Source organism: Scyliorhinus canicula, chromosome 19 (assembly GCF_902713615.1).
Source record: "Scyliorhinus canicula chromosome 19, sScyCan1.1, whole genome shotgun sequence".
In the NCBI taxonomy this organism is placed as follows: domain Eukaryota; kingdom Metazoa; phylum Chordata; class Chondrichthyes; order Carcharhiniformes; family Scyliorhinidae; genus Scyliorhinus; species Scyliorhinus canicula.
In genome coordinates, this window is record NC_052164.1 from 66,885,083 (window position 1) to 66,910,060 (window position 24,978).

At 47.6% G+C, this 24,978-nt stretch overlaps 1 protein-coding gene across 4 annotated transcripts in view; it reads left to right on the forward strand.

Annotated features, from left to right (window-relative positions):
- The window catches only part of cdon (cell adhesion associated, oncogene regulated), a 223,234-nt gene that overhangs the window by 66,405 nt on the left and 131,851 nt on the right, over positions 1-24,978 (forward strand). For 2 of the 4 annotated variants that reach the window (XM_038779244.1, XM_038779245.1), the window contains exon 1: positions 18,577-18,813. The exons of 1 other annotated variant lie outside the window; for it this stretch is intronic. In XM_038779244.1, coding sequence (XP_038635172.1) covers positions 18,774-18,813 — 40 coding nt within the window. In that variant the 5' untranslated portion in view covers positions 18,577-18,773. Of the gene's footprint in view, positions 1-18,576; positions 18,821-24,978 lie in introns of those variants that run through there. One more of the 4 variants, XM_038779246.1, reaches the window with a different exon arrangement.

Here is a 24,978-nt window from a genome sequence, read left to right on the forward strand (position 1 = left end):
GTAACTGTAGGTGGAGAGCTCGATCCTCCACCTCAAGATTTTATCATTTTTGATCTTGCCCCGCTGTGTGTTATTGAACATGAAGGCAACCGACCGTTGGTCAGTGAGGAGTGAATCTCCTGCCGGCCAGGTAATACCTGCAATGCCGCACAGCTTCTACAATGGCTTGGGCCTCCTTTTCAACAGAGGAGTGCCGAATTTCGGAGGCATGGAGGGTGCGTGAAAAGAATGCCACGGGTCTGCCGGCCTGGTTGAGGGTGGCGGCCAGAGCGATGTCTGATGCATCGTTCTCGACCTGGAAGGGGAGCGTCTCGTCAACCGCGTGCATCGCGGACTTGGCGATGTTGGCCTTGATACGGTTGAAGGCCTGGTGAGCCTCAGCTGTCAGGGGGAAAACGGTGGAGTGAATGAGTGGGTGGGCCTTGTCCGCATAGTTAGGGGCTCACTGGGCGTAGCATGAGAAGAATCCCAAGCATCGTTTGATGGCTTTGGGGCAGTGGGGGAGGGGGAGTTCCATGAGGGGGCGCATGCGATCGGGGTCGGGCCCTATAACTCCATTTTGCACCACATAGCCAAGGATAGCTCAGCGGTTGGTGCTGAACACGCACTTCTCCTTGTTATACGTAAGGTTCAGGAGTTTGGCGTTGTGGAGGAATTTGGAAAGGTTAGCGTCGTGATGCTGCTGGTCGTGGCTACAGATGGTGACGTTATCCAGGTACGGGAAGGTGGCCCGCAGTCCGTACCGGTCAACCATTCGGTCCATCTCCCGTTGGAAGACCGAGACCCCATTAGTGACGCCAAAGGGAACCCTAAGGAAGTGGTAGAGGTGGCCGTCTGCTTAAAACGCAGTGTATGGGCGGTCCGCCCTGCGGATGGGGAGCTGGTGGTAGGCAGATTTCAGATCTACTGTCGAGAAGGCCCAGTACTGTGCAATCTGATTGACCATATCAGATATGCGTGGGAGGGGGTACGCGTCGAGCTGCGTGTACCGATTAATGGTCTGACTGGAGTCCATGACCATTCGGTGTTTCTCCCCAGTTTTCACCACGACCACTTGGGCTCTCCAGGGGCTGTTGCTGGCCTCGATGATGTCTTCCCGCAGTAGCCGCTGGACCTCAGACCTGATGACGGTCCTGTCCTGGGCACTGTACCATCTACTCCTGGTGGCGACGGGTTTGCAATCCGGGGTGAGGTTTGCAAACTGGGAGGGTCGACCTTAAGATTCGTGAAGCCGCAAACAGTAAGGGGTGGTAGGGGCCCGCAGAATTTCAGAATTAGACTTTGGAGGTTGCATTGGAAGTCCAGACCGAGTAGCAAGGCAGCGCAGAGGTTGGGGAGGACGTAGAGCCGGAACGTGCTGACCTCTACGCCCTGAATGGTGAGGGTGGCGGTGCAGTACCCCCGGATCTCCACGGAGTGGGATCCGGAGGCCAGGGAGATTCGTTGTGTAATGGGGTGTACCGCGAGGGAGCAGCGCTTTACCGTATCGGGGTGGATGAAGCTCTCTGTGCTCCCGGAGTTAAGAAGGCAGGATGTCTTGTGTCCCTCATCCTTTACCGTCATCGATGCGTTTGCGAGGTTTTGCGGCCGGGACTGGTCAAGCGTGATGGACGCGAGCTGCGGCTGGTGTTGGTAGGGCCGGGCTGGTTGTCGGCAGTTGTGGGCTATGAGCGGCCCGATGAGGTGCCTGATGAGCAGAGGTCCTGAGACGAGGAAAATGGCGGCGCCCACGGGGCGCAAGTGGCGGGCAGCGTTAAAGATGGCAGCACCCACAGGCTGCACGAGGTCTGATGGGGGGGAAGATGGCGGCGCCAAAGGGCCGCACTTGTTCTGAAGCGAGGAAGATGGCGGCATCCACGGGCCGCACGTGTTCTGAGGTGAGGAAGATGTCGGCGGCCACGTGATGTACGTGGTGGGTGCAGGAAGGTGCAGGAACAATGGGCCTGGTTACAGCGGCGATCGACCGGGCCTGGCACACCGGAGTGAAATGTCCTTTCTTCCCGCAGACTTGCATATTGCGCTTCGTGCCTAGCAGCACTGCCGGGGTTGCTTTGTCTGCCCGCAGAAATAGCACTTGGGCCCTCCGGGGTTGGCTGGCTGCCGCACGGCACTGGTTTGGGATTGGCTAGGGGCAATCGCTGGTGGGGTCCACGATGTCCAGGAGGGAGGCGCCGTACGGTTGGGGGCGTACGCTTGTACATTACGGGAGGCTACTGTTAGTGAGGTCACGAGTTTCTTGGTCGCCGCGGGGTCGAGGGTAGCCCCTTCTAAGAGGCGCTGGTGGATGTACGCCGACCATATGCCTGTAACGAAAGTGTCCCTGATTAGGAGTTCGGAATGTTCAACAGCCGAAACTGCCTGGCAATCGCAGTCCCTCACCAGGGCGTGCAGGGCACGCCATAAATCTTCCAATGACTCACCGAGGAGTTGTTGCCGTGTGGACAGGAGGTGCCTGGTGCAGAGTTTGTTGGTCTGCCCGGTGTAGTTCTCTTTCAGAAGCGCCATGGCCTCAGCGTAGGTGGGTGTGTACCGGATAAGGGGAAATATATCGGAGCTCAGCCGTGTATACAGGATCTGGAACTTCTCTGCTTCTGATGGTTGTTCCGTCGCAGATCCGATGTAGGCTTCAAAGCAAGCTAGCCAGTGGGCAAAGGCCGACATGGCGTTGTCTGCTTGAGGGTGCAGCTGCAGGCGATCTGGCTTGATGCGGAGGTCCATCCCTGTAAAATTGATGCACTATCAATTACGATGAGATGAGAGTAGAGAGTAATCGAGGCTTTATTAAGCAGAGATGTATAGCCTCCTGCAGCTGTTGCCGAAATGGCTGCAGCTCGGTGAGCACACACATTTATACTCTGCCTACTGTGCGGAGCCAGCAGGCAGGGATCTACCCCCGTACCTGTAGTACAGGAGCCTTACCGTATTACATCTTATGTATGTGATATATACAAACAGTGGTGACTACCGCAATCCGATTGAATGTTGATACAGGCTTGAGTAGTTGAATAGTCTTCTAATCCTACGTGAACAATACCAGGGGTTACAGAGTAAGGAGCTTTTTGCATTGTAAGATATGTGACTGTAAATTGTCACTGCTCTGGCCACTATGTGACTAAATTGTCACTGCTCTGGCCACTGTCTTGTTCTCACAGTGTCTATCTTGCACTCCCAGTATCCAGCCTGAATTCATTTTGTCTCTCCTGATACTCCTTTGGAGGGGTTGAATGGAGGGGTAGTGGTGGGTCGTAGTTGGAGTGGGTGGTGTGCATATATCTTCCTTCCTCACTCCAAGTGTGCATTTTTCATCTGTTGAAACTAATAGTCAAGTAAGAATCTGGTTTTGAGCTGGGCTGGCCTCAGCTTGTCTCAGTTTGATGTAACTCTGGGCCCCAGGACACCAGGCTCCAAACCCCTGAAGCAAATGCTGAAACTGTCAGTCTGCAAGAATGCTTTTGCGTCTTCAAAGAGAAGGCTTGGCTTCACACTGCTGGCTCTTAACTGCTTCTCAGAGAACAGTGTTCAGACAGGAGGAAACCCATTAAAGTTAAAGCAGGTCATTTGAAGATTGACAGAATGAACATCAGCCTCCACAGGTGGCTCAAACCCATAGGTATGAGCTCATAAAGTGTATAACTAATGCTGGCTGCTACCCAGAAGCTAACAGCGCCATCTCACTACCACCCTGCAAGTTAATAATGGCACCAAGAGGCTAAAAGTACCATCACAGAGGATAACAATTCCACCCAGCAGGTTAATCGTGACATCCCAGAGACAAATGGTGGCATCTCAAAGACTAAACAATGGTATCCCTGAGACACCCAGCAGATTAACAAGTACACTGAGACCAAATGTGCCAGCTTAGAGGCTACTGTCACCCCCAATGGCTCATACTGCTGTCCTGAAGCAAATTATCTAATGCTCCAGGGTGACTAGCACTTGGCCATTATTGAGTACATAGAACATAGAACAGTACAGCACAGAACAGGCCCTTCGGCCCTCAATGTCGTGCCGAGCAATGATCACCCTACTCAAACCCACGTATCCACCCTACACCCGTAACCCAAACAACCCCCCCTTAACCTTACTTTTGTTTAAGGACACTACGGGCAATTTAGCATGGCCAATCCACCTAACCCGCACATCTTTGGACTGTGGGAGGAAACCGGAGCACCCGGAGGAAACCCACGCACACACGGGGAGGACGAGTATGACTGTTTCAGTCTGTCTGATGAACAAATAGTATGGGATACCCTTCTCCTTCCCACAATGCATTCTAGGAGTCTCCCATATTACCCAATATCTCCCAGTGTCCCTGGCAATGTTGTAAAGCTACTGCGCACAATATTGGATGGCAATGGCCTCACTCCTACTGACTGCAGCCCGTCCACCCAGCAAATTTGTTTTGTAACACTACTCTGGTGGTGATCATCATGTACCAAAAACATAACTCAGTTGAAGGACCCAGAAGGAAAGACCCAGTAAAACTAGAGAAATGAGTGGTACTGGTCTGGCTTAACTTAAAATGGAACTCCAGTTCTGACCGGCACCAGTTTTTCCTTCTGGGGGAAGTTCTCCCCAGTCAAGGATCAGGACCCCGTGCAATCGAGACAGGCTATGACTGCAATCAATCCTTTTAAAGAGACCATTCCAAAGCAGGTACATTAACTCTGCCCCTTCACCCTTGATAACATGACCCAGTGTGTGCAATACACAAGGTCGGTATATCTATGTACATCTTACTCCTTTAATCCTGATAACACTGTATGCCTGTACAGAATAACAAGTATGTCGTTCCATTATCCCTAAAATTGCTGCCACTGATTAGTAAGGCGTACTTCAGTGATGATTCTGGTTTATTCCACTTTGTTCTTATGAAATACATTAATGCAAAATCCTTTTTCAAAAAACAAGCTGTTTCCCTAATCATTCACAGAGCAAACACTCCCTTGTCCGGACAGCGATGCATAAAGCCCTTTCTATGACAACAGAGTGCCATGTTGTGCGGATTCTTGGCACTTCCTGTTGCCATGGAAACAGTTTTTAAGCTGTTTACTTTCTGTGAAGGGGGAGGGGGGTTGTGGTTCGGTACAAGACCGTCTGAGGCCTTAGACTATGCTGCTCAGTTTATGCAGAGCTCAGAAATATAATAACAGATCTCTTACACAAATGCGCCTGTCATTGTTCTCTTGAGCGCTTGTTCCACGATGGCTCTGTGGCTATTTTATCTCGTGTCATCTCTAATACAGTGTCAGTCAGCCCCCTCTATTGTCAGGAGGGCAATGCCCGCAGACACGTTTAGTGCTGCAGCAGTCAATATTCTGATGTTCATTATGCAGTGAATGCAGTGTGTGTCCAATTGGCATGGTGACCTATGGGAGATGTGTCGCCCAGGAGTGTGTGAACAGGGAGCTAGCTCTCTCCGCACTGCTGAACACTGGGAACAGCCTGGGTCCAGGAGCTCATTCCTCCGAAGCTAAATTATTTACCAAGTTCACCAATGCCTGATAAAGAATCCCCTTTTGCCTTTCAACCAGGTATCAGGGCTGGTTTGAAAGTGAAAACTAACCTTTAGTTTTATAGCTAGGCCTCAACATCAGGCCTTGTTTGCTTAAATTCAGTCTGAAGATGGAGAGTCTTCCCTATTTATTATTCGCAGGGGTTTCATCAAACACGCTGAATATTCAGAGATGCAACAAGAGGCTTGCGAGAGAGCTGGGGAGCTTCTCCATCGCACGGCTAGGAGCAGGTCTGCTTTCACAAAATGTGATGTAGCGTGTTTGAGCGCTCGCATCTGAAGGCTGGGCTGCTGTAACAATCACAAGTTATGCCCCTGGTGCAGTTATGGAGGGAGGTCATAGAGTAATGGTCAGAGGATGGCCACCGAGTTTTACTTCTGACCTGGTTGGGTTTGGTTTCAGCATGGCCGCTCTGTCATTTTGATAACCAAGAAGCAAATGGAAAAGGTTCTGCAGTTAAAAAAGAGAAAAACTTGCATTTATATAGCACCTTTCATGACCGCTGGACACCTCAAAGCAATTTACAGCAAATTATGTACTTTTGAAGTGTAGCCACTGTTGCACTGTATGCTGAGCTACTTAACCTACACTTGGAACAGTTTTTCCTTCAACCAACACTATCTCCTTTTAGACCTGGCATATGGTTCAACTTCAAAATCATCATTGAAGAGAGAGAGCAAACATTCCTTGGGTACCTCCCATGGATGAACGATGGGCAGAATTCACCGGCACGTTGCACTGGGGATTACCAACACTGGTTGAACACATTGCAGGAGGATTCATTATAGGATCTCCCCCCCTACCACCACTCCACCCTAACACACCTGCCATTGGTCAACTACCCTTGGTCAACTACCCTTGTGACACACCTTCTCCCCACATTAATTGGAAAGTAGAATGGATTCTACCCATTTAGAGGCTTCTGACTCTCCGTCAACTAGGAATTTCTCCCATCTCCAATAGTCATAATTAATAGACAAAGATGTACCAAGAAAGTGAAAACAAATCTTTTGCAATACCCTGGCTTTTCTCCAGGGTTGCAGGAAGCTGGATCTAGGAGCTTTATCTGGAATTCCTGGGAAAATCCTGGAGAATTGACAAACCTACCTGCAACTGGTTAGAACCTTGTCACATTTGTCTGTGTGGAGTTTGCACATTCTCCCTGTGTCTGTGTGGGTTTCACCCCAACATCCCAAAAATGTGCAGGTTAGGTGGATTATCCAGGCTAAATTGCCCCTTATTTGGAAAAAAATAATTGGATACTCTAAATTTTAAAAAAGGACCCTTGTCACATCAAGCGCCTCATCAAAAAATGTTTCCACCAGCTTAGTCTAATAGGCCTGAGGCACAGGCCCTCAGGAATTTTATCCTTCATCTCTAAGTGCCAACTTGCGATGGTGCCTAGTTGTGCTCGACTAACTCAATTGAATTTTTTGGTGAGGTAACAATGAGGATCAATGATGTTCTTGTAGATGATACAGTCTATGCATGGAGTTTAGCAAGGCTTTTCAGGGTTCAGTAGCAAGAGGTACCCAAGCGCCAGCCAATGACCTTCTCCAACAAGAGAGAATCCAATCATCTCCCCGTGACATTCAGTGGCATTACCATCGCTGTAATCCCCACCATTAACATCCTGAGAGTTACCATTGACCAGAAACTGAATTGGACTAGTCATATAAAAACTGTGGCTATAAGATCTGGTTTGAAGCTGGGGATACTGTGATGAATAACTCACCTCCTGACTCCCTAAAGTCTTTTCACTATCTACAACACACAAGTCAGGAGTGTGATGGATTACTCTCCACTTCTGTTGATGAGTGCAGCTCCAACAACACTCAAGACGTTCAACACCATTCACGATGAAGCTGCCCTTGATTGGCATCCCATCCACCACCTTAAACATTCACTCATTCCACGGCCAATGTACATTCGCAGCAGTATGTGCCAGCTACAAGATACACTGCAGCAACTTACCAAGGCTCCTATATCAGCACCTTCAAGCATACAAACTCAACCATAGGGGCTAATTTAGCACAGTGGGCTAAATAGCTGGCTTGCAATGCAGAACAATGCCAGCCGCGCGGGTTCAATTCCCGTACCGGCCTCCCCGAACAGGCACCGGAATGTGGCGACTAGGGGCTTTTCACAGTAACTGCATATATCTTCCTTCCTCACTATTAAACACATGGTCAATTTTTACATAACCTGAAATCTTCTTAATTATGCCCACCATATTTAAATTAAAATCATTGATAAAGAGCACAAAGCACAAGAGAACCAGTACTGAGCCCTGTGCAAACCAACAGGAAACAGTCTCCCCGACACAAATAAATCCGTTGATGTTTTGCTTTTTAAAAATTCTTTCATGGGATGTGGTGCCGGCATTTATTGTCCATCCCTAATTGCCCTTGAGAATGTGGTGGTGAGCTGTCCTCTTGAACCAGCCTGGCTGAGGAGACCCCAGCTGGGCGCCATTCAGTACGGTCCTCATAAATGGGGACCAAGCGGGACAGTACCTTGGGATAACCAGGTGATTAAAGACCCCTGGGTGGTCAGCCTCTGGGCAGGGTAGCACCTTGGCAGTGTTACCTGGGCACCCTGGTAGTGCCACCCAGGTGACAGCCTGGCACCACGCAATTCCCACTGGGCACTAAAAAAGATAGCTGATAGTAGTGCTGGGAATGACCCCGATATCCCGCCCAGAACGGACTCTATTTTTTAAATTAGGTCACACCCCAAGTGTCTGGATTAAGACTTTACACAAGCTGGATATGAGGCGAGAACTACAGCTGAAACCACAGCCGCCAAGGCTGCAATTCCTTCCTGATTTTATTTGCAGCAATTAAAATCTTTCGCACATATTCCCCTCCTCTCTCCTAATTCACTGCCACTTGGCATTCAAACCATCAACAATATTATTCTTATTTCAAGACTTGATGTCTCCAAAGCCATCCTCACCAGCCTCCGAGCTCCAGCCAACATAAACTCATCCAAAAGTCCCATTGCACACATCGTGTTCTTCACTGAGTCTCCCTTGTCCATAATACCAACGCAGTTCTATTGTCTCCCCAACATACAGAATTCAAAATCCTTGCCCAAGTTTACAAAGGTAAGTGGCCTAACCTTACCTGGCCCTGGAACTATTGCCCTATACCGCCGCCCCTTCAGCCCTCTGACTTGGGCTCTCTATATAGCCACCTCCCCTGAAAATTCTCCAGGAGGACAGAATACAACCTTGCACTAATATGCCAGCAATTTCCCTAAATGAGAGCTGATACACCATCGAAGGAGAGTCCAATCATCCCTTCACTAGACATTACCAATCCTGCACTGTTCAGCAGGGACTGTACACAGTGATCAGGGGTGGGGGTTCTGGCTGCTCTTCCCTCCTGCTGAACCCAGGGTAGCGAGGGCAGCCACCCCCAACTGTTATCCAGGGAAAACAGCTAACTCAGCAGGAAGCGCCGCTCATTGGCAATCCCTATCACTCATTGTCACTCTCTGAGTCGTGTCCACTCACTGCCCCATGACCATTCACTCTCTGCCATTCCCTGCCCACTGCCTACTCACTCTCTCTCAGTCCCTGCGCTGTGTCCACTCACTCGCTGTCATTCACAGACCCAGGTCCACTCACTCTGTCACATCCTATCCTGTGTCCATGTACTCTCTGACACTCACCGCCCTTTTAACCACTCACTCTCTGTCACTCACTGACCCATATACACTCCCTCTGTCATTCACTACCCTGTGACCACTCACTCTGTCACTCACTGCCCCATGTCCACTCCCTGTCATTCACAGCCCTGTGACCACTCACTCTGTCACTCCCTGCCCTGTGTCGATTCACTCTGTCACGCAATGCCCCATGTCCACTCCTTCTGTCACTCATTGCCCCATATACACTTCCTCTGTCACTCCCTGACCTGTGTCCCCTCACCGCCCCCTGTCCACTCACTCTCTGTCACTCACTGCACTTGTCCATGCCCTTTCTGTCACTCCCTGCCCCCTGTCCACTCCCTCTCTGTCACTCCCTGTTCACGTCCTGTCACTCCCTGCCCGTGTACACTCCCTCTCTGTCACTCGCAGTTCAAGTTCTCTCTGTCATTCGCTGCCCTGTGTTCACTTCTTTTGTCACTCAATGCTGTGACCGCTCCCTCTCTGCCACTCACTGTCCTGTGTCCACTTATTGTCCTGTACCTTTGCACAAATTATCGAATGTCCTCTACTGTCAGCTCTATCCGTTCACTGTCCTGCACCCCTTTCCTTCAAAGCACCATTCAGTATTTTGCTTCTAGAACACACTGTGTGGTAGATCTTGACTTTCTGCAATTGTTTAGAACAGGTAATAGTAACTTGGCCCCTCTATTGATTGCTCTCCCAGCTGATTCCAATGAAAATAATAAGGTTGAGGGATGTTAAATGGGCTCCTGAATTGCTTTACATTAAGTGTATATTTTCAGACAACTCTTTAACAAACGATACATGAGAAAGCTATGAGACGGGGGAAACAAAATTTTCCCATGCATCTCCTGCACTGGGTTTAATGGTAGGTGTTGGGGGGACAACAGCAATAGGACAGGAGCTCAGAAATCGTGTTTCACACTGGTGCAAAATTACAGCGGGATCTTCCGCTCCTGCCCACCATGGCAGGTTGCAATTCCCACCAGGGGTTGGCGTGAAACCAATTTGCATCCAGCTAATGGGATACAGATGGTCTGACCAGAATCGCCTCCCCCACAATCATCCATGGGGCCAGCAGAAAATCACATTGGTTCATAACATACCTGGACCAGCATGGCATGTATGTATCTATGTATCCGCACTTACCTGAAGGCCTAGGGCTGTCTCCAGAGTTCGGGATGGAGACCTCCAGCGAACATGATCCCTGGAACACACAGTAGTGTGTGAGTATGGGGGGGGGGGAAGCATCCCTCAGGTGGATCTTCCAGCTTCCGTGTCTTTGAGGAGATCCATCTTCCAGCTTCAGAGTTCCCGGAGATCCAGCTTCTTTCTTCAACCTTCTTCAATGCCTTTTAAAAATTATGGTGGGGCCTGAACTGTCCAGTCCGCCCCCACCACGCGAAACGTCACAAAACCTTCCCCAATGCATATTTAATGAGGCAAGGGTCACGCAATTCAGTGCGATTTCTCAGCATCTTCTGCGTGGAAATTGCTCCCTGTCCCCACCCCCGCCACTGGACTTAGTTCTGAAATGGAAATTCCACTCTGGTCTTCTGCTTACATTTCATAGAATCTCGACAGTGCAGAAGGAGGTCACTCGGCCTATCGAGTCTGCACTGTTCCTGTGAAACACCACCCTACCTAGGCCCACTCTCACGTCTCATCCCCGATACCCCACCTAACCTGCATATCTTTGGATACTGAGGGACAATTTATCATGGTCAATCCACCTAACCTGCACATCTTTGGACTGTGGGAGGAAACTGGAGCTCCTGAAGGAAACCCACACAGAACGTGCAAACTCCACACTCCAAGTCTGGAATTAAACCGGGGGCCTGGCGATGTGAGGCAGTAGTGCAAGCCACTGTGCCACCGTGTTGGCTCTTATGAAGTCCATTCAGCAAACTATACCTATCCCTAATATTACCCTCTGAGTGCTGACCAATAATCCAGAAGGAACAAATGGGAAAATAAAAAATACAGATCCGATCTAGTCTTTCATACCTTAAAATGGAACTCCAGTAAAAAGTGGGAAATAAGGTCGGAACTGGTTTTTTTCGTGAGTGAAGGAAGTGAGTTAGCTGCATGCAGATATGGTCTGTGTGAAAAATACAAATTTGAAAAGACCTAGAACAATTATTATCCACCAGCTTCACGCAGGGAAATTAAACAAGTTGTACAAGCAAATCCAAACAACCAGCATTTCTGTTGATTGGTTTGATGAAACACCTTTTCAATACATTTCATAAAATGTTTTAAGAATGTAGGAAAGCCAATTGCCTGAAGCCATGTCAGTTTTTGGATTAAATGTTTTTTTTTCACTTAATGAAAATGGATGGTGGTTTGATTGGTTGCGAGCCTGTTTTAATTGGCTGTCTGCTGAGCTTTTAGTTAAGCCCATTCAGACAGCTAAAGCTTGAAGGAAAGGCATTCCCAGGGCTGTGCAGCGAGCAGTCTCTTTAAGACCCAGTTATCATTGGTCATTGGTTTAGCAGCAGGGACTGTAAGTAGTCATTACTGCAGGGCCTGGTATCTAATCCAAAAGCATAGTAAATGTCATTGTGGAGTGTCTCCAAGGCCCCAGCTGAGTCTTTAGTTGGTTCTGTCAGCAGGTTTGCCCTCCCTCTTGGACAGACAGAAAGCACCACGCTGGGTACTACAGTCCCTGCTCACCAGGGAGAGGAACAGAATCCTCCCCCAGGCTCTGTGACTCTTCACTCCTCCTCCCCGTCAGGCTTCAAGGAGAAATGCAATCTGTCTGGTATTGGGGGGGGGGGGGGGGTTGCTGCTGGGAAGAGAATCCTGCAGTCTTACGGAAATGAGCTAACATATTTGAATCACTTGCAATGCGTGAAACACTTTTGGATATTGCATGTGGTTTAGTGAGACAGATCACAGACATACAGAGCCACAAAAGTTAAAGAAAAAACAAAGAGGTTAAAAGAAAGTCAGTTGGGATGTGTGGAGTTGGTTTTTAATTAAATATTTTCAGGGTATTTTTCTTTTCTTATTGCTCCAAATCTTGGCACTCGCTGGATGTTCTGAGCATGAGTGGAAGATTGATTACAAACCCACGGATATGTGGACAGCTCTGTTTTCTATCAGGATAGAAACTCAGGGAGACAGGTTACATTCTTTCACCAAAGATGGTGGCAAAACTCTACAAGAGTAAGATTCAGCAGCTGTCTCTAAAGCTTTGGGTTCTCTTTCCAACAGTAAATGGTGTGTGTCATCTTTTGCTCTTTATCCAAAAGTTAGATGTTTGTTTTCAGGGGATTACCGACTCTGGAGATGGTAGGTAAACTGCAGGAGTTTGTAACCGAAACCTCCTGGCTAGGCTGCAACGTGCATCGAGTCATAGAACGATTACAGCATAGAAGGAGGCCATTTGGCCTGTCGCGTGAATTCTGGCTCTCTGCAGGAGCAACTCACCTGGTCCCACTGTCCTGCCCTCCTACATAACTCGTAACCCCCCCTCTTATGTTGGCTTTAAGTGTCACAATTATTCTGGCCTTGCAACCTGTGAGGAAATGAAAATCATAAAATTCACCAGCCACAACTGGCTCCCCTCAGTTAAGCCAATTTAGTATTTCTTTCATTCAGGTTGAGGTCAGCGACTTGCGTGTAGATTTTGTTTTTGTGGGGGCAGTGACTCTACAAGGGGATGAGGATGCGAATTTAAACACAGGGAGTTGAGGAACGGACACTGTTCCCATGATCCACGCTGTGTGAATGCACATCGCTGGCTGAAGCCTGCAAGCAGGCCGCATGTCTGCAAACCTTGCTCAGAATCCACAACAGAGTCAACAGCAGTCAGAAATAGGAGTTCACTTTCCCTTTTTTTAGTTAACTGAGGGGTTGGGGGCAGTTGGGATGATCAAGTGCAGGCCCCAGGCTTTGATCCCAGTAAGACAGAACCCAACTAATTGTTTTCCATATAAATCAGGCAAGTTGCTTGTAGATGGAAAGCTAACAGCCCAAATTAAACTGGTATGTACATCAGATGTCCAATTTCAGTTTAGTAAATCTCAGCCTGTAGACTTCATTACTTTACAAATGAGGCCGTTTCCTTATTGTGAAGTGTCTCTTTAGATTGTTCTCCAGAAAATGTATGTTGTGCTATTGTGGTTTGCTCCTCTCCCTTTCCCACCCCCACTCTCCAATTAACAGTGGCTGACCAAAGGGAGGTAGAATGGTCAGTCAGGCCTTTTGTTGACGAATGGAGCTGATCAACACCTTATCGACCCAGAGCGAAATGGTTCAAAATGATATCGTACAAGAACAGCTGCCTTTTACATCTGACAACAATTTGCATTTACATAACACCTTTGAACATAGTAAAATCCCCCAATGTGCTTCACAGAGGTATTGCCAAATAAACTTTGACCCTGAACCAAATAAGGAGGGCATTAGGGTGGATGAATGAGACAGGTCTTAAACAACCTCTTCAAGGAGAAGGGAGAGATGGAGAAGTTTAGAGAGAGATTTAGAGGGAATTCCAAAGGTGAAGCCCTAGGCAGCTGATGATATGACCCCAATGGTGGAGTGGTCAAAATTGGGGAAGTGCAGGAGGTGGTACTGGAGGAGCGAAGATATCACGGGGTGCTAAAGGGCTGGAGTAGGTTAGAGATAGGGAGGAATGAGGTAATGGATCCCTTACCACCCTGTCAGTTTCAGCAACTTAAGAGTTAATGAGTACTCTTAACTCAGACAGCACGGTAGCATTGTGGATAGCACAATTGCTTCACAGCTCCAGGGTCCCAGGTTCGATTCCGGCTTGGGTCACTGTCTGTGCGGAGTCTGCACACCCAACCCCGTGTGTGTGTGTGGGTTTCCTCTGGGTGCTCCGGTTTCCACCCACAGTCCAAAGATGTGCAGGTTAGGTGGATTGGCCATGATAATTTGCCCTTAGTGTCCAAAATTGCCCTTAGTGTTGGGTGGGGTTACTGGGTTATGGGGATAGGGTGCAGGTGAAAACCTTGGGTAGGGTGCTCTTTCCAGGAGCCGGTGCAGATTTGATGGGCCGAATGGCCTCCTTCTGCACTGTAAATTCTATGATACTGCCAGTCTTAACCCCACAGATGAAGACATTACCTATGTAAAACATTCTGTCTACATATGGATTGTCAGCTAGTGATGCCATCAGAACTAGCTGACAATTCATATGTTGACACAATATTGGTTTAACACTGGTATCTAAATTACTTAATTTGTGATATAAATAAATACAGAATGAAGAGTTTATAAATGCAATATACATATAATCTCCTCCTTCAAATGACCCTGAGCTTCTCAGTCTGTGCGCATTCAGGATCCTGACCTTCCTGTTGCTTGCCATTTTAACAAAAGACCCTGCTCCCATGCCCACATGTCTGTTCTTGGCCTGATGCAATGATCCAGTGAAGCTCAACGCAAACTGGAGGAACAACATCTCATCTTCCGGTTAGGCACGCTACAGCCTTCCGGCCTGAACATCAAATTCAACAACTTCAGATGATCAGCTCTACCCCACCGTGACCCATTTGTTTTCATCCCATTTCATTTTAACTGTCTTTTGCCATTTCTTTCTTAATATATATTTAATCCCCTCCATCTTTTAAAAAAAAATTAGAGTACCCAATTCATTTTTTCCAATTAAGGGCAATTTAGCATGGCCAATCCACCTAGCCTGCACATCTTTGGGTTGTGGGGGCAAAACCCACGCAAACACGGGGAGAATGTGCAAACTCCGCACGGACAGTGACCCAGGGCCGGGATCAAACCTGGGACATCAGCGGCGTAGGGCAGCAGGGCTACCCTCCCCCCAATCTTATCCGCCTTTCCTTAACTTTTATCTTCTTTGCTTTCCCCTTCCCCTCCCCCCACATATACATGATGTGGAGATGCTGGCGTTGGACTGGGGTGAGCACAGTAAGAAGTCTTACAACACCAGGTTTAAGTCCAACAGGTTTGATTCAAACACGAGCTTTCGGAGCGCAGCTCCACATTCACCTGAGGAAGGAGCTGTGCTCCGAAAGCTCATGTTTGAATCAAACCTGTTGGACTTTAACCTGGTGTTGTAAGACTTCTTACTGTGCCCACATATACAGTTCATCCTCTGATGTTAGTTTCTCTGCTGTTTGACCTTTCACATCTTTTGTCCTCTCTGGGGACTGCCAGTAGCACTCTTTCCCCTTGGTTTCAGTGGCCATTAGCACCCGGTTTCCCTGGGTTTCTGTGGCTATGACTCATCTTTCATTCTCACTCCACAGTATAAATACTTCCCACTTTCTCTGTCTGTTAGCTTTGACAAAGAGTCATCGGACTCGAAACGTTAGCTCTTTTCTCTCCCTACAGATGCTGCCAGACCTGCTGAGATTTTCCAGCATTTTCTCTTTCGTCTGAGCTTCCATATGTACTGAAAAGGCTCTTAAGTCACAAATGACATAACACTGTCCTTCTCAACCTGTCTGCAGCTTTCAATATAGTTGAACACACCACCTCCCTTCAATGCCTTTCCACTGCTGCCTACTTGGGTGGATCTGCTCTCACAGGGTTCCATTCTTGTCAATCTAAATGTAGCCAGAGAATCACTCGCAATGTTTGGGAACACCAGCAAGTTCCCCCTCCAAGTCACTTACCATCCTGACTTGGAAATATATCGCCATTCACCATCACCGAGTCAAAATCCTGGAACTCCCCCCCCCTAACGGCATTATAGGTGTACCTATACGCCAGGGACTTCAGCAGTTCAAGAAGGGAGCTCATTACCATCTTATCAAGGGTAATTAGAGATGGACAATAAATGCAGGCCTGGGGCAGCATGGTGGCCTAGTGGTTAGCACAACCGCTTCACGGCGCTGAGGTTCCAGGTTCGATCCTGGCTCTGGGTCACTGTCCGTGTGGAGTTTGCATATTCTCCCCGTGTCTGTGTGGGTTTCGCCCCCACAACCCAAAAATGTGCACAGTACATAGACCATAGACCAGTACAGCACAGAACAGGCCCTTCAGCCCTCGATGTTGTGCCGAGCAATGATCACCCTACTCAAACCCACGTATCCACCCTATACCCGTAACCCAACAACCCCTAACCTTACTTTTTTAGGACACTACGGGCAATTTAGCATGGCCAATCCACCTAACCCGCACATCTTTGGACTGTGGGAGGAAACCGGAGCACCCGGAGGAAACCCACGCACACACGGGGAGGACGTGCAGACTCCGCACAGACAGTGACCCAGCCGGGAACCGAACCTGGGACCCTGGAGCTGTGAAGCATTTATGTTAACCACCATGCTACCGTGCTGCCCACATTAGGTGGATTGGCCACGCTAAATTGCCCCTTAATTGGAAAAAATAATTGGGTAATCTAAATTTATAAAAATAAATAAATGCAGGCCTAGCTACTGCTGCCCACATCCCTAAATGGATTTTTAAAAGCTTCTCTTTCTGCTTCCATACTGTTACCTCTGGTGTTCCCAAAAGATCAATTCATAATTCCCTCCTAGTTCTCGTTTACATGCCACCTCTTGGCTCCATCATCCAAAGGCACAGCATTAATAAATACATGTATACTGACAACACTCAGCTCCACCTCACCACCACCCCTCTCTACCGTTGCTATATTACCAGACTGCTATCCGACATCCAGTACTCAATGAGCAGAAAATCCCCTCAATTAAATCTTGGGAAGCCTGAAGCCATTGATTTCAATCCCTTCCTCTCCCGGCAACAGTCTGAGACTAAGCAAGTCTGTTCGGAACATGTGTGTCACGTTCAATCTCAAGATGAGCTTCCAACCTCATGCCATAATTAAGCCCACCTATTTCCACCTGGGGGACATTGCTCAACTTCGTCCTGTCTCATTGCACTTACAGCTGAAACGCGCACCCATTTTACCTCTAGATTCGACTATTCCAATGCAATCCTCACTGGTCTCAATCATTCTACTCTCTGTGGATCTCAGGTCACAAAGATTCTGTTTTATTAACTCATAACACACCCTGTTCCACAATCACCCCTGTTCCCGCAACTAGTCAAGTAATATTTAGTTTTTCAATTCCTAATTTTTTCTTTTCAGATCCCTCCATAGTCTCACTCCTCCTTATTTCAATTATCTCCTCCAGCTCTACAACACGGCAGCACGGGAGCATAGTGGTTAGCACAATTGCTTCACAGCTCCAGGGTCCCAGGTTCGATTCCCGGCTGGGTCACTGTCTGTGTGGAGTCTGCATGTTCTCCCCGTGCGTGCGTAGGTTTCCTCCGGGTGCTCCAGTTTCCTTCCACAGTCCAAAGATGTGCGGGTTAGGTGGATTGACCATGCTAAATTGCCCTTAGTGTCCAAAAGTGCCCTTAGTGTTGGTTGAGTGGGGTTACTGGGTTATGGGAATAGGGTGGTGCGGGCTTGGGTAGGGTGCTCTTTCTAAGAGCTGGTGCAGACTTGATGGGCCGAATGGCCTCCTTTTGCATTGTAAATTCTATGCCAAATCTATAACTCTCTTTGCATTTGCCGTCTCATTCTGGCTTTGTGTATTCTCAATCAACAGGGGCTGTTTAGCACACTGGGCTAAATCGCTGGCTTTGAAAGCAGACTAAGCAGGCCAGCAGCACGGTTCAATTCCCGTAACAGCCTCCCCGAACAGGTGCTGGAAGGTGGCGACTAGGGGCTTTTCACAGTAACTTCATTTGAAGCCTACTCGTGACAATAAGCAATTTTCATTTCATTTCATAATCACTCCGCCATTGACGGCCAAGTTGTCTAAACCCCAATCTCTGGAATTCCCTCCCTACACCTCTCTGCCTCACTACGTCGCTTTGGGCAGTCAATCAGTCCTGGGCTCCTTTGGGCAGCTCCACGCACCCTGGTCAGTGAATCAGTTTTTTGCTCCTTTCGGCAATTGGTCAGTCTCAGGACCCTCGGACAGTCATAGTTCCGGGCCCCTTTGGTCAACGCTGGGCACCTCGGTCAGTCTCAGGCCCCCTTGGGGAAGTTGAGTCATTCTCAGGCCCCTATGGGCAGTTGATCAATTTTAGGCCCTTTGCCAATCCTGTTGGGCCATCGGGATAGCTTCAGGGGGAGGGCTCAGGTTGGGGGCCTAGGTGCCGTGGGCAAGGCCAGAGGTGGTGGACGAGGTCGAGGCAACAGGTGGGATAAGGCGGGATGGCAGTTGGGGGCGGAGGTCGAGCCCAGCGGTGGGCGGGGTCCAGCGGATGGCTTGGCGGGCCAGTGGGCGGGGAGCTAGGCGGCCCTGTGGGCGGAGCTATGGGCGGGCGTTTTGCCTGGCGAGACTGTGGGCGGAGCTATGGGCGGGTGTTTGGCCTGACGGGGCTGTGGGCGGAGCTAGGCGGCCCAGTGGGCGGGGACAGCCAAGCGGTTGGTCTCGCGGGGCGGCGCGCGCAGCCAGAGCCGCTCAGACTGGGAGCGCGAGTGTCTTGTCCAGTAGCGGCCGCTCAGTCAGTGAGAATCAGCTCGATGGGAGCGGCCCCGGTCACACGCCGCTCCCCTTGTTAAAGAGCCGAGAGAGAGGCTGATCGGCAGCCGCCGAGCCACTCTAGTGGTTTCCATGGAGCGGGCGGCCCGCAGTCGGTGTCTCCGGGATGTGGAGTTCGGCGGCGGACGTTACGGGCAGCGGCTGTGGTGAGAGGTAAAGGGGGGATGGGGGGTGCAGAAGGGCGGCCTTCTTCGCCGATCCTCGCCTGGCTTCACATCCAGTCCCTAGGCCACAACTCAGGGGCGGAGTTCGACTTTTAATCAAAATATATATCCCCCCTTCTCCTCCCCTCTTCACCGCTGTCCGGGGATGTTTAATAAATGTCCCCTCTCTCTGGAACTCTGTTCCTCATTCAATGGAGTCCGGGGCTTTTCTTTTAGGAACTCGGCAGGCTCAGCCTGACTCACAACAAAGCCAACTCCAGAGGGAGAGGAGGGCTGACTGGCAAGAGTACAAAAAACTGCAGAGCTCAAACCACAGAGCAGGCTGCCTGAGTCAGACTGGAGTGTTGTACATAGAGAGCGAGAATGAGGGATGGAGAGATAGAAAGGAACAGAGCCCGATAAAAGCTGCAAGACAAAGGGATTGAGTAATGGGCAAAAGGAAGAAACGGAGGGGGGAGAGAAGAGGTGAAAGATAGGCTGGTAGTATGGGATTGGGGGGGGGGAAGAGAGAGAAAAAAGAAAAACAACCAGTCATGAGGAAAGAGGCAGATATGGAAGCAGCCAGATTGGATGTTGGAGCAGGGGGCGAAGGGAGGAGAAAGTCAGAAGGGGTAGAGATGTAGTACGATAAGTGGGGCTGAGGCATGGGGGAAAGACCAGGTAGGAAATATGGGTGTGGAGACTGGCATGGGGCACACTAGCAGAGAGAGTAAAGACTAGAATGACAGTGGGATGGGTGGCTCTGTGAGAATGTCAAAAACAATAGACAAAGGCAGAGAACTGAGACATTGATTAGGAGACCCGGTCAGGTTGTAAGGGTACTGTTGACAGAAGTTAGCTGTATGGCATGCCAAGCCTTGTCGGCAGCCTTTGGGAGTAGGGGCGGAACCCAAACTCTGAGCATTCGAGGGACTATTAGAAGGAACCATCGTGGGATTAGGTTACAGTCTGATAAAAGCACCCCATCTTCAGCATCTCTATTAAAAAGCTTTCAGGAACGGTGTTCCTGTTGCTGCAGCCTGGGCTGACCACAAGCTGTGGATGACTTTCCTTTTCCTCTGTTTGTGTTGAGGAAGAAGCAAACAATTATATATTTTAATAGTTTGAGTGTTCTTGTAGCACTGCTTTACTAAATCGGGGAGAATGATAGGATTGGTTTTACAAAGCTGTTTAGTCAGTGTTTTAACTAATCCTGAGAAATATTTTTCAGTCTGCAAGATTACAGTGTGCAATGCAGGGAATTGTGTAGAATTTCTGATTAATTGAATGGCACACTTTCACCAAATTAGTCAGGTGCAGTGGACACAAATAGTCTTGGAGTATCCACATTTATTCCACTTTAGAAAGTCCCTAAAACATGAGCATCCACTCTCTTGCTCATCTAATACCTGTGACCTTAAAGCTCCATCAACTAACCCCTAAAACCCATATAACTTAATTCTATATGTATTTGCCATTTTTTTTTTGTTGTGGATCTAGAGGTTTGGAAGGAGCTTATCTTTGGCATTTGCCACTTTTGGTGTCTATGTGCCGATTTTGACGTGAAGATCTGTCTCAGCAAATTTACAGAAAAGTGGATTTTTTGTACTTGTGTGGTTTCCAAAGTCGCAAGTTTGGATAACTCTGCTTTAAAATTGTCTTGTAATCTGTCAGCTAATTTTGTAAAAGACTTATTATGTGCTTAGGTTGATCTGCTGTAATCTTGTTGGCTTCACTGTTTTTAAACTTTGGGTTGTGCGATGGAGTTACCAACGTATCTCCTGAATTGCGTTTTTTCACTTCTGTTCACGGAGAAGTCTTGAAATACTGCAGCTGTGCAGTAGGTTTTGATTTCACCAAAATGTAATAATTGCTCAGGTTTGTGCAAACTGCTTTACTCGTACAGTGAAGGTTATCTAAGAAGGCTCTGTTATTTATCTGAAATCTGCGGGTGCAAGTTTTATCCTTTTTTTTAAAGGAATTGTTTCCTTTGTGGGGGGTATAAGCACCGTGTTCTTTTTATGCGTCAGTATCTGCTTGAGGCACAGTATTTAGGACTTGAGTCATTCTGCAAAATGCCCCAGCCAGGTAATACCACACACTGCAGCTTGCCTGCATCCTCAAGGTGGGTTTATGAGCATTTTGCATAGGTCTTGACTCTGGTGCTTAAACCTGGTTTTAATCGACGCCCCCCGCTCCTGGTATTTCCGGGTTAGATGATAATGTTGAAAGATGAAATTATTTCATGTTTTGGGTTTCTCCCAAATACCTGTGCTTTTAAGGGAATCGTTCCCATTCATACTATTGGAACATTGGTGCAGGAAATCACATGACTTTGTTATTCTTGTTTAATGTAAGAAGTCTTACAACACCAGGTTAAAGTCCAACAGGTTTGTTTCAAACACGAGCTTTCGGAGCACGGCTCCTTCTTCAGGTGAATGGGACCCATTCACCTGAAGAAGGAGCCGTGCTCCGAAAGCTCGTGTTTGAAACAAACCTGTTGGACTTTAACCTGGTGTTGTAAGACTTCTTACTGTGCTCACCCCAGTCCAACGCCGGCATCTCCACATCATTCTTGTTTAAGACATCAACATTTTTCTTAAAGTCATATCAAAATCTTCCCAGACTGCTTCTTTGCGACAGGCAGGTCTCCTCCCTTCCACAGACAGGATTAATACTGTTCCTTTGCCTCCTTTCAAAGACACAGATATTTTTGTCTTTTCCTATTTATACGTAAGATTCATTGCCTGGACCACATACATTAGCGACACAGTTGGAAAAATGTTTGTCACATATTTAAGTATTTATTAAAACAACAGTACTGTTTTGATTTTAATTTGAAGAGCAACAGTCCACTTTCTGATATTTTTGTACAAGGGGTGATTCCGAAATCCAGCATTTCTAGTGGGATATCATATTGGTGGAAATTACAGAAGCACATAATCACTGAGTGTGCCAACAGGAATTGTGGAAAAACTCCCAATTGTGCACTTACATTGTTTGTTCTACCAAAGCTAGTAATTCAAAACAAACCTGATGGACTTTAACCTGGTGTTGTAAGACTTCTTACTGTGCCTACCAAATGTGGGCTGTGACTGGAAGGAGCATTTAGAACTGTATGCTACTTGGCTGAAATACTCGGTGCAATTTGAGATCACCCAAGTTTAAAATGATAGCTTTAGGTGTATCTTTCTTCTTAGTGTATTGGTGCCAGTGCATTGGCAACACAAAGGAGGCAAAATCAGTTAAATGTGTTGGATTGTCACATTAGCTTCATGAGAAAGTAATGTGGTAAGGAGGTGAGATTTTGTCAGAGGAACTGCTCTGCTTCAGAGTGCCCTGTGATTATTCTGTTGTTGGGCCCCACTCAGTCGTAGTACCCATACTAGTTGGCCTTTATTGCAAGGGGATATGGAATACAGGAATAAATAAGGCTTGCTACAATTGTACAGAGCTTTTGGGAGATCACATCTGGAATACAGTGTAAAGTTTTGATCGCTACATTTAAGAAAGGATACCCTTGAATTGGATGCAGGACAGTGAAGGTTAACTATGTTGGTTCCTAGAATGAGAGGGTGGTCCTGTGATGAGAGACTAAGAAAATTGGACCTATATTCTTTGGAGCTTGGAAGAATGAGAGGTAATCTCATTGAAACATACATGATTTGAAAGGGCTTGATAGGGTAAATGTTGAGAGATTGGGCGCGATCCAATAGTCACGCTACACACGAAAAGCAGCTCGGCACAGCGTGACCAATAAAAGCCAGGCGATCACCTCCCAGGAACTACCCGGCTCGCAATGTCTCGTAAGATTCAATGCGATCTCGCGAGACGTTGCGATGTAAAGGGCGGGATTGCCTTTTGGCAATCTTCATATTAGAGCGAGACAGTTAGTCTCCCTCTAATGTGCAGATTCCCTGTGGATTTGGGATTCATACTGTTTACTTCGAAGACCTTGGGCAAGTGCTGTTTAGCACTGGTCCCCATGAGCGGAGACCAGGAGGATGGCATTTGTGGCGATCTTCCAGGTGATTGGAGGCCCCCAGCAGCATGCCCTTTGGGCAGGGTGGTGCCCTGACACTGCTGGTGTCACCTGGACAAGTCTATTGAACTAAAAGGAAATTGGAAGCAAAGGGGAGATGGGGAAAAGACAAAATAAAAGCAGGAAGTGCTGGAAATACTCATGCCTCTGTTAAATGTTAAAGTGAGTTAACATTTCAGCCTGTTATGGACATAGTAGATAGGGAGAAACTTGGTTTCAGGCAACCTGAAACGTTAACTCTGTTTTTCTCCACAGTTGCTGCCTGACCTGCTGAGTATTTGCAGCATTTTTTTTTATTTCTAGCATTTGCGGTATTTTGCATTCATATGGAGAGAGAGATCTGGTTGGTGGCTAACAGTAGCTGAGACAAGAAATTTCCTGATCGGTCTAAATTTAGCAGCTTCTGATGTATCTTTTGTGCAAAGCAGCAACACATTTCCAGATTTACTGCGACTGGTGGAGGGAAAGCCATGTTTTGTACCAGAGTGCAAATTTAGAGTACCCAACTCATTTTTTCCAATTAAGGGGCAATTTAGCATGGCCAATCCACCTACCCTGCTCATCTTTGGGTTGTGGGGGCGAAACCCACGCAAGCACGGGGAGAATGTGCAAACTCCACACGGCCAGTGATCGAGAGCCGGGATTGAACCTGGGACCTCGGCGCCCTGAGGCAGCAGTGCCAACCACTGTGCCATAGTGCTGCCCATTTTCATGGTTATGTTGCTGGATAAGTAACCAGAGAAGAAGCGTTTAAATTCCAATGTGGTGGTTTGAGAATTTAGTTCAAAATAACATCTGGAAATAAGAATCTGTGATCAGTAAAAGTGGCCACGAAGATTTTGGATTGTCATTAAATGTCCAACTGTTCACTAATATTCCTGGGAAAAAATACTTCGGCTAAGTCTGACTGATAACCAGCCCCACACCAGTGTGGTTGGTTCTCAGTGGCCCTCTGAATTGGCCTAGCAAACTACATATTCAGTTTAATAAAACTTACTGAACGGTCACCACTGATGGGAGATAACTGCCCTCCTTTCCAGTAGCACCCACAACCTGAGAATTAATAAAATTATCCGAGTAGATGGCCTTGGGGAAATCCAACTTTTAACTTTGCTATTGGTTATGTGAACACGCTGAGGGTTGATAACACTAATTTAGCCAGTTGTAAAAACAGTTGGGGTTTTCCTGAAAGATAGTCTGATCTCATGCACCAGTTTAAGGAGTCGCATGGAACATTCTGGAATTTGCAGCTTTCCCAGAGGAAGTAAAAAATTATACTCCTTATGTAATGTTTCGTGAAGGGATTGGTTGAAGAAGGTAATTTTTTAAAGCTCTGCTTTAAGATAGAGATAATTTGTTTTATTGTGGATATCTTTCAGTTATTGGGCAATGGAAGCTTCTTGACAGGGGCAACTTTAAAATTTCATTTTATTATTAATTTGGAGAGTCTGATTTTGGCACACCAAGTTCATAGAACAGAATCATAGAATCGTTACAGTGCCGAGAGAGGCCACTCAGCCTGTCACTCTGTAAGAGAAATCCATCTAGTCCTTTTCCCCACAGTCCTGTATTTGGTTTTCTTCAGATAATTAGCCAATCCTCTTTTTGAAACCACAATTGAATCTGTCTCCACCACACACTCAGACAGCACATTCCAGATTCTAACCACTTGCTGCATTAAAGAACGTTTTTCCTGATGTCATTGCTTTTTTTGTCAATTACCATACATCTGTGCCCTTTCATTCTCAATCCTTCCACCAATGGCAACAGTCTCTCCCAATCTACTATGTAAAAGCCCCTCTTGATTTTGAACACCTCTATCAATCTCCTCGCAATCTTCTCTTCTCCAAGGAGAACAGCCACAGCTTCTCCAATCTACCCATGTAATTCTGTTCCTCATCCCTGGAACCATTCTTATGAATCCTTTCTGTACCTTCTCCCTCCACATCTTTCCTAAAGTGTGGGTGTGCAGAACTGGACACACTACTTGAGCTGAGCCTGAACCAGTGTTATGCAGATGGACCACAACTTCCTTGTTTTTGTACTCTCTCATTCATATGCTTCATTTACCTCTTACTCCGCCTGCCCTGCCACCTTCAATGAATTGTACACAGTTACCACTAGGT